This window comes from Aquarana catesbeiana, linkage group LG10, assembly GCF_042186555.1.
Source record: "Aquarana catesbeiana isolate 2022-GZ linkage group LG10, ASM4218655v1, whole genome shotgun sequence".
In the NCBI taxonomy this organism is placed as follows: domain Eukaryota; kingdom Metazoa; phylum Chordata; class Amphibia; order Anura; family Ranidae; genus Aquarana; species Aquarana catesbeiana.
In genome coordinates, this window is record NC_133333.1 from 44,304,063 (window position 1) to 44,316,895 (window position 12,833).

At 42.4% G+C, this 12,833-nt stretch overlaps 1 protein-coding gene across 2 annotated transcripts in view; it reads right to left on the reverse strand.

Annotated features, from left to right (window-relative positions):
* Positions 1-381: 381 nt before the first annotated feature.
* Positions 382-12,833, reverse strand: part of LOC141110631 (cell adhesion molecule CEACAM1-like) — an 88,076-nt gene continuing 75,624 nt past the window's right edge. For both annotated transcript variants that reach the window (XM_073602078.1, XM_073602077.1), the window contains 2 exons: positions 11,868-11,917; positions 382-4,149 (listed from right to left, as the gene is read on the reverse strand). In XM_073602078.1, coding sequence (XP_073458179.1) covers positions 11,870-11,917 — 48 coding nt within the window. In that variant the 3' untranslated portion in view covers positions 382-4,149; positions 11,868-11,869. The remainder of the gene's footprint in view (positions 4,150-11,867; positions 11,918-12,833) is intronic.

Below are 12,833 nucleotides of genomic sequence, written 5' to 3' on the forward strand. Positions count from 1 at the left end.
TAAAATTCTTTATCTTTTCAGGGTTTTATCTATTTCGGTCCCAACATATTTTTTAATAATAATGCAGCGTAAAATAACAACCTTTGTTTGGGGCTCTTCAAAACCCCATTTACCTAAACATACTTTATATCTTCCAAAACTTAAAGGTGGTCTCGGATTTCCTAAATTATCTACCTATTACCATGCGGCTCATTTGGCACAAATACCTAAATACCATGCGACAACTGAAATACCACTTTGGGTAGCTCTGGAGTCTATAGATTATGACCCATTATCAATATCCAATCTCCTGTGGATACAGCCCTCTTGCTGGAAAAAACGTACAAATCCGATAACTAAACAATCCCTTGCATTATGGGACAGATTTAAATTGTTGTGTGGTTTACAATCTCCTCATAATCCACTCTTATTGTTCCTTAAAAATCCTCTTTTTTATCCTGCCTGGAAATTTCCTAAAACCTTTAAAAAATGGACCACCTTTAAATTGACCCAATTACATGATCTTACTTCCTCTAATTCCTTTAAAACATTCACAAACTTAAGTAATAGTCACGAACTCCAAACTCGGAAATTTTCCGATATCTTCAGATTAAAATTTTTTATATGCCTAATATCCAAGGAAGACTTGCACTCGATAAATTATCATACTTTGAAAACATATGTAAACATGACCCCCATACAAAAGGACTTATTTCGAACATTTATGCCCAACTCATTTCTAAATCGGATTCTAGTCCACCCACATATGTAGCTAAGTGGGATTCTGATCTTGGATTCTCATTGAAAACAACAAAATGGGATAAGATTTGGACTACTACAAAATCCTCCTCTCAAAATATAGCTGATTTAGAAACCAACTACAAAGTACTTACACGTTGGTACTTAGTTCCTACTAGAATTGCGAAATTTGCCCCCAATTACTCCTCCTCTTGCTTTCGAGGCTGTACTGAACCTGGATCACATTTTCATATTTGGTGGACCTGTCCAATTGTCAAAAGATTTTGGGAAAACATATTCCGCATGATCTCGACATTATTTGCAGTGTCCATCCTTCCTGATCCCTTGATTGCGCTTTTGAATTTAAAACCGACAATTCTCTCTAAAAATCAGTTCAAGCTAATGCTGCAGATTACTACAGCTGTGAAACAAACAATTGCTAAAGCCTGGAAAACTCGTACCCTGATATTAACTGAAACTAATTATAGAATTAATCAAGCCATGGTTCATGCCAAAACAGAGGCTATAACGCATGACAAAATTCCTAAATTCAAGAATATATGGCTTCCTTGGACGACACATTCTCTGCCTTCTAATTTCGATGCAACCTTATTGATGCCTGGGTAAATTTCTCATGCATTTTCATTTTCTCATATTTAATACATGGTTGAAAACACGCCTTACCTCGGAGATCCCTTCCCTTTCATTTCCTTTCCTCTCTCCTCTTTCCTTTCTTTTCTAACCCTTTCGCTATCCTACCTTTCTTTTTCCTTTCTCTTCATCAGGTTCATATAGCGTCATTTTCAATTATATTTCATGTTTCTATGACGTTATTAACCATTGGAACTTCCTCTTACTTGAAATATGAGAGCGACAATTCCTTAACGCTTCTTTTATTTAAAACTTTAGATATTCTCAAATTATAATTTTATTGAGATTCCATTATTCTATCATAGTCTATGTTTAGACATTTTTACTTTCTTAACACTATAGGAAATGTCTCTCTGAGTTGACAATTTTTTGTTTAAAGTAAGAGACAACTTTATCTTTTGTCATTGAAATGAATGGGGCAGCGCGGCTATACCGCCGGCATAGCGCTGCTGCAGCAGCACTTTATGGTGGTTTTAGCCCTTTCTTGGCCACTAGCAGGGTGGTAAAACTGCCCCGCTAGCGGCCGAATACCTCCCCTAAAAAGATAGTAAAGCAGCACTAATAATAGCGCCGTTTTACCGCCGGTGCCCGCATTGCCCCAGTGTGAAAGGGCTCTTAAGCCTCATGCACACTGGCCATTTAGCCGCAATGCATGAAGCTCCAGCATTTAGGTGCAGGTAGAAGGTACAGGCACTGGCCAGGCACAACAGCTGTCATCTTTTCATAGAGTTTGACAGGCTGCCAAAAGTAGCAGACTGTACTTTCCACTCATGCACCAGCAGTGGCGGCTCCCATCCATGTGTCTGGCCCCCCCCATGAAGGACGCCGGACACATGAATTTCAACGTCGGGGTGTTTTTTTGAAGCACCTGATTACAGCCAGAATCTCTAATAGGCTTCAAAATAGGATGGGATCGGGGCGCAGAGCATTGTACTACAAGCCCACCTAGGTGTTTTACAATAGCAAATGAATATTCGCTATTGAAACACTGATCCTCCTCCCGGCCAATCAGGAAGCGGGTCTGAGACCCATTTCCCAATTGACCAAAAGGAGAAGCGTCTCGATTGGCCACCAAGGAGGAGGGAGCAAGCGGTAGATGCCGCCATGATCCCCGCAGTGAGAAGCGAAAGCCGCTCACACCGTGATGACCTCAGAGAGCAGGGGAAGGGGAAGCCGCCATGATGCTCGTGGAAAGCAGCGGTAAGGGAAGCTGCTGCCGTGATGACTGCAAAGAGCAGAGGAAGCCGTCGTGATGACCATGGAGAGCAGGAGATTGATGGGCCATCCTTTCTCCTCTTTTCTTCCCATTTCCAAGGGCTGTTATTCATCAGATGCTGTTTATTATCACCGGAAGACAGAGGAAGGATATTTTGAGATATATCTTGAAGTGGTGGCTTTGGAGGGCTCATGAAGGACTCGTCCACCTGTCCCTTTTTCTGTGTAAGGGGCATCCCTGATATTGAGAGGATTAAGAATTAATTGGAGCCTAATCTGGTACCAACCATCCATGGTTCATATTTGATAGCCCTTGGACTAAAAGGGGATAGTCAGGTATTTAGCACTAACATTGTGGAGTCGCCCTCCCCACAGCAGTGGGCTGTAAAACATTTTGAATCATGACTGAAGAGATGGTAACACCTGGTGTACTGTTATGTCAAACTCTTACTCAATTCATCTTATGGATTTTTTTTACGAATGGATTTTAATATGATGTAAAAAGAAAATTGGACTTTTTAGGCAGCAAAATACACAAATTGTTTCTTAAAAATATACATGTATTTTCTCCTCTTCTTGATCTAGTTATATGGTTTTTTAACCCCTGATTTTAACGCGTACTGTTAGACAGGCTAATTTGGTTGTCTGCGAACTGGTTGGTAAGTAGGCTTCAATTTTTTCCTGGGCATTCCCCAAACCATGTTGTTATATGGTTTTTAACCTGTATTAAATGTATGAATAATTGAATGTTTAATTGATACACCTCACTCCAGTAGTAGTTCTGTTCTCCTAAAGGGGAGGATAGAAATACTTAGCATAGCAGTCTCAACAAGTGACTTCATAAGCATTGATTTGTTGGAAGTTTCTCTGGTGACACCGTTTCAATTTTCTATCCTGATTTATTCTGTTATAACAGTTGTGATTTTTTGCCTCATTTTTTGATCATCATTAAAATGGTTCTAAAGACATTGATTCTATGCATTAAGATAAAAAATCTTCTGTGCAACACCCCCCCTAATATTTACCTGAGCTCCATCTCGATTCAGCGATGTGCACGAGTGCCTCGGCTCTCTGGGACTCCCCCTATTGATTGTCTGAGACACAGCAGAGGGCACCATTGCCTCCTGCTGCTGTCAATCAAACTCAGTGAGCCAATGAGGAGAGAGGGGGCAGGACCAAACCACAGCTCTGTGTCTGAATGGGCACACAAAGCAGTGGCTCTGGTGCCCCCAGAGCAAGCTGCTTGCTCTGGGGGGCACTTAGCAGGAGGGAGGGGCCGGGAGCGTCGGTGAGGGACCCAAGAAGAGGAGGATCTGGGCTGCTCTGTGCAAAACCACTGCACAGAGCAGAAAAGTATAACATGTTTGTTATTTTATTTTAACCCCCAAAAAACAAGACTTTATTATCACTTTAAGGCCCCCATAGTCAACATTTGGGGAATTTTTGTTTGGAATAGAGATGGAGTTCCTTAAATGTAGAGGGAACAGCAGATGTTTTGTGGCGTTGAAACAGGTTAGGACAGATCGGACACCAAGAGATCACTTCAGACACCATCCAGAACAAAACCTAATAAAAATATAAGAATGTACATATATGAAATAGTTTGAATATAATCAGCATTTAGCATTGTAGGCATATTCAGAGTTCTAATTATACAACAGAACATGTATGTTTTGGTTCAGAAAAATATCATATCAAACCAGTCTAGAGATACAAAGAAGGGGTGAGAAAAAGTCAGACTCTAAAATTATTTATATTCTATTTCAAAAAGTTTTATTGTGGTCTCCATCCTTATGCACATTCTCATATCTCTACATAAAAAGGACATCTTGGTCAATAGAAAATGCACAATGTATAAAGAAATGAATAAATTAGGGAAAAAGTCAGTTAATCAATTTAAAAAAATCGACTCTTTCATTCACTGAATATATCAGCTCACAGATGGTATATTTGCAGTTTTTTTTCCTCAGCATTTACACATTTACCTTTGATGGTATTAGCAATTTTTCCACAAGTCAGTTACAATAGCAAAATTGCAAAGTGCAGGTTTATTGCACTGATGCAACAGAGGAGTATTAAATAACTTCATGATAAGTTTCTGCAGCTAAGTGCAGTCAGACTGTGAAAGATGTTTGCGCTGCGCTTGATAATCTATTATAACTGGTATCAAAAATCACTAATAAATAAAAATAAATGACAAATAAATGAATAAAATTTTCCACATAAGAACTTCCTGGTGCACAGCAGCACCAGGAGAATGTGAGTACCCCTCTGTGGGAAGTGGTTTTATATCTTAATAAAATAGTGTTTGATAGTATTACACTATGTGGTCTCTCTTCATTTCATGATTGGATGTCTATGGAGCCCTTTCAACCCAGAGTGAGTGGAGATCACATCTGACATACCTTGCAGAGCCCAATGAGTGGCTACCAAGCGTGATTTGACATAGCTAGCTACTGTGTCACACGCTTTGAGGTGAGCGCAATTACTTTGGGGGGTTACCAGAATACACCAAGGTTGTTTGCAACACTCAAATTCATTGCACTGGATGTTTTGGATTTTGCTGAACACAGATGCACATCTAATTTGGACATTTTATGGACACTATAGTTTGGAGATCACTAAGCACAGATTATATTGATAGCGTTTAAGACGCACTGAGCACTTTTATGCTATTTGATTTTTTTTTTTTTTTTTTGCATGCTGCACTACATGCGAGATATTGCATGTTGTCTAAATACATCATTGGATTAAGTTTACTTTGGCGTTATTGTATATGCACATTGCACTTTGTTTGATATGGATGCACAATGTAGAAATTAATGCGCACACTATACATAGGAAGTTCTTATGTGGAAAATTGTATTCATTTATTTGTCATTTATTTTTATTTATTAGTGATTTTTGATACCAGTTATAATAGATTATCAAGCGCAGCGCAAACAACTCTTTTCTACACTTTTTGCACGATTATGAATGCGTGAACTGCGTTTGCTGCTAGATATATTTATATATATATATATATATATTTTTATATATTTTACTTTCTGAGTTTCACGTTTTATGCACATTGAGCATTGGATTATTGTGGCTCGCAAGATTTTTCCTTATTTTGTTCAGACTGTGAAAGATGACCTCTAATTGGTTGCACTTTTCTCATGCAATTTGCATTACTAAAACATTAATCCACTCCAAAAATAATTTCAAGTGGAACTTCACTCTCTCAATCAACATTGACTATTTTTAATCTTTATGCTTCTAGGATTAGTAAATAGATAGGAAAGTATATTAACCGCTTCCCGACCAGCGGACGCCGATATACGTCGGCAGAATGGCACTGGTGGGCAAAACGGCGTACAGGTATGTCCCCTTCAAGAAGCGGACTAGATGTTAGCCGGGTGCCCACGATCGTGTCACGGAGAGGTAGAACGGGGAGATGCTTTTGTAAACAAAGCATTTCCCCATTCTACCCAGTGACAGGACAGAGATCACTGCTCCCTGTCATCGGCGCCATTGATCGCTGTCATGTGTGTTGTAGCCCATCCCCCACAGTAATCAATGCATTTTTATAGCACTGATCGCTGTATAAATGACAATGGTCCCAAAATAGTGTCAAAAATGTCCGATGTGTCTGCCATAATGTTGCAGTCCCGATAAAAATCGCAGATAGCCCCCATCACTAATAAAAAAAAATTAATATTAAAATTGCCATAAACCATCCCCTATTTTGTAGACGCTATAACTTTTGCGCAAACCAATCAATATGTGCTTATTGCGATTTTTTTTTCATATCAAAAATATGTAGAATAATACATATCGGCCTAAACTGAGGAAAAAAATAGTTTTTTTATAGATTTTTGGGGGTATTTAGTATAGCAAAAAGTAAAAAATAATGCGTTTTTTTCAAAATTGTCGCTCTTTTTTTGTTTATATCGCAAAAAATAAAAACCACAGAGGTGATCAAATACCATCGAAAGAAAGCTCTATTTGTGGGAAGAATTAAAGTTATGCTTACTGGTAACGTCTTTTCCAGTAGTCTTTCAGGACAGCCACTATGAGAGGTAGGCTCCTCCTCTTCCCTAGGAAACACTGCGCTAGCCCATAAATTCTTACTTCCCCCTGCCGGACCTCAGTTTATTCCAAGATCACCTCACCAGCTGGGGAGACACAAGAACACATTAATAACATACTATCACATATCATTATCATGCTGCATTCTGGTCTTTTATAAGACCCCTCCAAACTTTCGGGTGGGTAACTAGGGCTGTCCTGAAAGACTACTGGAAAAGACATTACCGGTAAGCGTAACTTTAATTTTCCCTTTTCGTCTTTCAGGACAGCCACTTAGAGAGGATAGACGAGCACTTACCAGTTAGGGTGGGACTACAGCTTGCAAAACCTTTCGCCCAAACGGCCAGCAACAATACCTGAGGTGGGAAGGCATAGCATGTTTTGAAATGTCAGTTCTGGGTCAACGCATCCACCCCCAGTGCTCCCTCCCCTCCATTTAGGGAGAAAAAACAGAGGGCTTTAGCGTTGTCGATGGACGCGAAGAGGTCCATTTCCAGAGGTCCCCATCTTTTTGATATGTGATTAAAGACCTCCTGGTTGAGGACCCAGTCACCCTGCCTCAGCTTCTTTCGGCTGAGAAAGTCCGCTATCACGTTCCTCTCCCCTCTCAGGAAAATTGCTGAGAGTGTTGGCCCTAGCAACAGACATTCTGAGCTGGGCCAAGACCAACAGGACTCCGCTTCTCGTGCCACCCTGCTTGTTTACGTAGGCAATAGCAGACGAGTTGTCCGACCACACCTGAATTGTGGGGTAACAGGGCTCTGACCATAAAGATTACCTACAAGGGATTCCGTATGGAGTCAATCGACCTGTTCAGGGGTTTTAAATTCAGAATGAATCTAAATTTTCCCGAGGGTTTTTTCACCACAAATATGTGTGAATAGAATCCCTCTCCTTTCTCCACATTTGGTACTCTGCGAACTACATTCTGATCTTCTAGATCCCTTAGAGCTTCTGACAGAGCCTTGGCCTTTGCCATGCACCTGGGTAAATGCGTTACAAGGAATCTTTGTGGGGGAGGTCTTGTGAACTCCAGGAGGTACCCCCTTCTTATGACCCCCAGGATGAACTGGTTGGGGGAGATTGTCTCCCACTGAGGGAGGAAGGCCCCCAGTCTTCCTCCCACCGTGCTTGGAGGGTCATTGGTTTTTTTGGGGCTGCTCAGGAGGGTGAAAAATCGCCCCTCCTCTGCCCTTGCCTCTTTGACCCCAAGTTTTCTTTTGCCCTTCTGGTTTTGGGGCCTCCCTACGTCTTTGCGGGCGAAACCCCTTCTTCGTTTGTGCTGGGGCTTTCCACTTAGGTGGGAAGGACTTTTTTCTGTCTCCCGTCAATGGTATCCCACACAACTTGACCTTGGAGGTGCTGTCGCCAGGCCAGGTTTTCAGCCAGAGGACTTTTCTGGCAGAATTGGCCAGGGCCGCTGATCTGGCCGTCATGCGGACCGTCTCTGCCGAGGCATGCGCTATGTATGCAATTCCTCGCAGAATCGTGGGGAAAGAAGATAGAATAGTTTCCTTTGCAGTATCTGCTTCAATGTGCTCTTCAATCTGGGAGAGCCAATGTTCTAAGTTGCGGGCCACAACTATGACAGCCATTTATGGTTTTAAATTGCCTGTTGAGTCCCACATCTTTTTAAGGAGGGAGTCTATCCTTTTCTCCATGACGTCCGCCAAAGCCCCCATGTCCTCAAATGCCAGATCAGTATGTCTGGAGACTTGGGAGAAGGTGGCGTCTAGTTTGGGACTTTTATTCCAAATGGACACGGGATCCTCCGAAAATCGGAACCTTCTCTTTAGGGACCTAGAGAAAAATGGTTTCCTTTCGGGATCCTGCACCTCCTTTTTAACTGTTTCAACCAGTACCTCATGTACTGGGAAGACTTTTCTCTTTTGTTCCCCAAGCCTTTGTACATTAGATCATGGAGTGTCAGGGGTTTCTTGTCCACCTGAATACTGAGGGTTATGTAAATTGCCCCCAGGAGGTCCTCTACCTCCTTCAGGGACAGTTTATATCTAGAGGGTTTCCTGGACTCCCCGTCCTGGTCCTCTCCCTCTGATTTCTCCTGGGAGTCAGAGGTGGCACTGTCTGGTTGCCTATGCTCCACCTCGAAAGGGCCTGAAACTTCCTTTACCATAACTGTAGTAGTAGGTTTGGCAGGTGCAGAGCCCTGAGCCTGTGGCGGGGTTGTATCCTGGGGAGCGGGATTAGTGGGGAGTTGAAAATTTTCAAAAAGAGATTTAAATGATGAAAAGGTAGACGAGAGCTCCTTTACAGAGGCTATAATCCTGATTGTTGTTCTGATTCCCTTTCCCTAACCAGGGTGTCTATGCAGTCTTTACACAAAACTTTTGTCCACGATTCCCCCAGAATGTCTCTACAGGAGGCACACTTCCTTTTAGAGCTATGCATCGACTTTGACTTTTCTGTAGCTTCTGAAATACATGTACCCAAAAAATGCAGAAAAAAATATTACTTTAATCCGTCAGTATACAACCCTGGGAGTGCACTAGACCCTCTTAGCCTGTGGGGATCTGAGCCTCCCCCCCGACCACCCAGAGGGGGTAATCCTAGATAGAGAGGACCCTTCTCCAGGGTGCTCTTACCTTAGGAGGGCTGGAGGTAGTGTCACTGTGCGTCGTCTGTGCATCCGCTATGACTGCAGGTGGTTGCTTGCTACAGAGTCTCACGCTGCCTGTGCGTGTTCCCGACTCTTCTCCAGCCTGTGCCCAGCACTGGAAATGACGTCACCCATTGTCCAGCCCACTGGTTTCAAAACATGTGGCCTATACTGTGTACAGGGAGAGCGGAGCTGCCTCCCTGCTGCGGCCCTGTGGACTTGATAGGGGTCCCCCGCATCCTGCTGCCGCACTCGACGAGGATGGGGTGGCTTCTGATGTTGGGTATGTACCGCACCTTTGTTCCCTGGAAGCCCCTGCTTCCCTTAGAGGGTTTTTTTTCATGGCCACAACCTCCCTGACTGATCGGCCTGGTCCCATGCACAGTGTCTTCCCACCGGAGGAAACACTAATAAATAAGGTCCGGCAGGGGGAAGTAAGAATTTATGGGCTGGTGCAGTGTTTCCTAGGGAAGAGGAGGAGCTTATCTCTCATAGTGGCTGTCCTGAAAGACAAAAAGGGAAAAAAGGACGTCACTTTTGTTTGAATATAACGTTGCACGACCGCGCAATTGTCAGTTTAATCAATGCAGTGCTCTGGTCAGGAAGGGGGTAAATCCTTCCGGGGCCAAAGTGGTTAACTTCTTTTAAGCTTTTTATTTTCATTTCTTCAGTTACCTGATGGTTTCCATGCCTAGGCAAATGATGTCATACATCCCAGGAGTCTTCAGGAGGGCGGAGGGGTTTTTTCAGCTAAGCACACCCTCCTGCAACCTTGCCTAAGCTATAAGGCAGATGGATTCAAGGAAGTAAATGCTACATAAATCATCTGCCCTTACTCAAGATGGTCACGGTCAGAAATGCTAGGGGTGGTTTTAAAAGTGATTTCTCAGCAAAATAAAGCATGGAAACATGGATGGATGAGTGGAGTTTGCTTTGAATACTAAATATGAATTAAAAAGAGTCTTTTGTTTGTGGTGCTCAGATGCAGTGTAGTTCCTCATGTTTCTTCCTCACCTAGGGTCTTTTCAATGAGCAGATCCTCTTCTGAATTGAAGCAGAATGAGATGAATGTCTGTTTTATGGCATACATGCCCATTTAGTTTGTTACTCACATTTTGACAGTGGACTGTGGCAGACCCGTGTTGGATCTATGGTCTGCCGGTTACAAATGGACTTGTGTTCATGTACATCAGGCTACCTCCAATTCATCAGAGAAGCAGAAAAGGATGCAGTCCTTTTCCATTTTTTTGGACCTATATGGACTCGGAGGTAGGTGGATGTAAACGGAATCAGTTTGCATCTGTCTGCGTGTAGACCTGCATGGAGCATCCAAACAGGTCCATCTGAAAAACTAGGCAGACCTGATTAGAAAGCCCCTGTGAAAGGGATCTTAGGACGTTTGCCCAACTCGGCCTCCACACCAGGAACTTTCATTTCTCTTGCTACATTCTGTGAAATAATAGTACATAAATGGGTAGAGCTGGAAACCTAACATGGTACTAAAGGCAAAATAAAAATGACATACTGTATACGAAACAGTCTGTTAGTAACATTAAGGTCATACTAAAGGATTTTTTTTTTTTTTTAAATAAACATGTTATACTTATCTGCACTGTGCAATGGTTTTGCACAGAATAGCCCTGATCCTCCATGTTTTGGGTCCCCCACCAGCACTCTGGGCTCTTCCCTCCTGCTGAGTGCCTATAGCAAGCCATTTGGAGCACTCGCCCCCCCCCCCCCCCCCTTCTGTGTGTCCATTGACACACAGAATGGGGCTCAGCCCTGCCCTCCTCAATGGCTATGACTAAAAGAAGCACTGCCAGTGTGCCGGAATATAAATTGAGCTGCGCATGTGCAGCTCAGTCCACAGAGGATTTCGAATATGCAGGTAAGTGTACTTTATTGCAGAAGATGGATACACTGTTCTTTTTTAAATAAAGACCCTACCTGTTCACAGTGTTTACGTTTTTAACTTTTAGTTCCTCTGGGTGCTTACAATAATCAGTTTTTATTCATTTAGTTACAACCCTTATCCCAAAAGAAAAAGTAACTTAAGTAAGATTAATTTAAATCTGCTAGTCCATCTAACACTACCCTCTCCAGACAATGCTGCTGTCCAAAGGCGACTCCAGTGCTCCTCCATAGATAAAGGAGCATACCCCAAGACAGGGGTCTCAAACTGGCGGCCCTCCAGCTGCTGCAAAACTACAGGTCCAATCATGCCTCTGCCTGTGGAAGTCATGCTAGTAACTGTCAGCCTTGCAATGCCTCATGGGATTTGTAGTTTCGCAACAGCTGCAGGGTTCCAGTTTGAGACTAAGACATGAAGTATGTTACTGGCTGGATCATCGGGTAAAAAAAAACAAACTAAAAATAAGAAAAACTAAAAATATGCAGCCACACAATTTACGATTGGTAAACTGCAATATATTACATTTTCTGTTTTTGGGTTTAATACTGTGTTAGCTGGAGCACCTTACTGCAGATAAACAGAATCTGGTGGGTGATTCCAAGTGCTACCATCTGCTAAATTTGAAATGAGTGTTTATTGGAGACCTGCATAATTTAATCACAGTGTAAAAAATGTTACCGTTACCATTATCGTTTCCCTGTAGAGGGCTCCAGGTTGCTATACATGGCTCTGTTCTGTATAGAGAAAAAAAAAGTAGAGAACTTAGTTATGACATGAGAAAGGTTTCCAAAAATAAAATATCCCTCAGCATACCTAGTAGCGATTTTGTAGGGTTCAAACATGTTGCCAATTTACATGTGAGCTGTAAAACTTATGGCCTGTGGTTTACATCTCATTTCCAGATGAGATACATGTATGTGAACTGTTTTACCTGCAAATGTATTTATAATACTGTTTATCCAGTTTTGTGTCCAGGCACCCTTGCTAGACAATAACCGAAATCACTTGGTCATGGCCACCCAATCTACTTACTAAATGATGAAGAGTAGCAGCAGCAGTACTTTGAGGTATTCCCTAAGCTGTTTGCCTCCTGTAAGTATGTCTACAGTGTTATAGGGCGTACACACGGTCGGACTTTGTTCGGACATTCCGACAACAAAATCCTAGGATTTTTTCTGACGGATGTTGGCTCAAACTTGTCTTGCATACACATGGTCACACAAAGTTGTCGGAAAATCCGATCGTTCTAAACGCGGTGACGTAAAACACGTACGTCGGGCCTATAAACGGGGCAGTGGCCAATAGCTTTCATCTCTTTATTTATTCTGAGCATGCGTGGCACTTTATCCGTCGGATTTGTGTACACACGATCAGAATTTCCGACAACGGATTTTGTTGTCGGAAAATTTTATAGCCTGCTCTCAAACTTTGTGTGTCGGAAAATCCGATGGAAAATGTCCGATGGAGCCCACACACGGTCGGAATTTCCGACAACATTCTCCGATCGGACATTTTCCATCGGAAAATCCGACCGTGTGTACGGGGCATTAGACTGGTAGCACTATGCAAATTAGAGCCTTATATGCTCAGAATACTGATTCTTCCTCTCCCTGTCTGGATGCTGCTGCACTGGGAATTACAGGAAGCTAA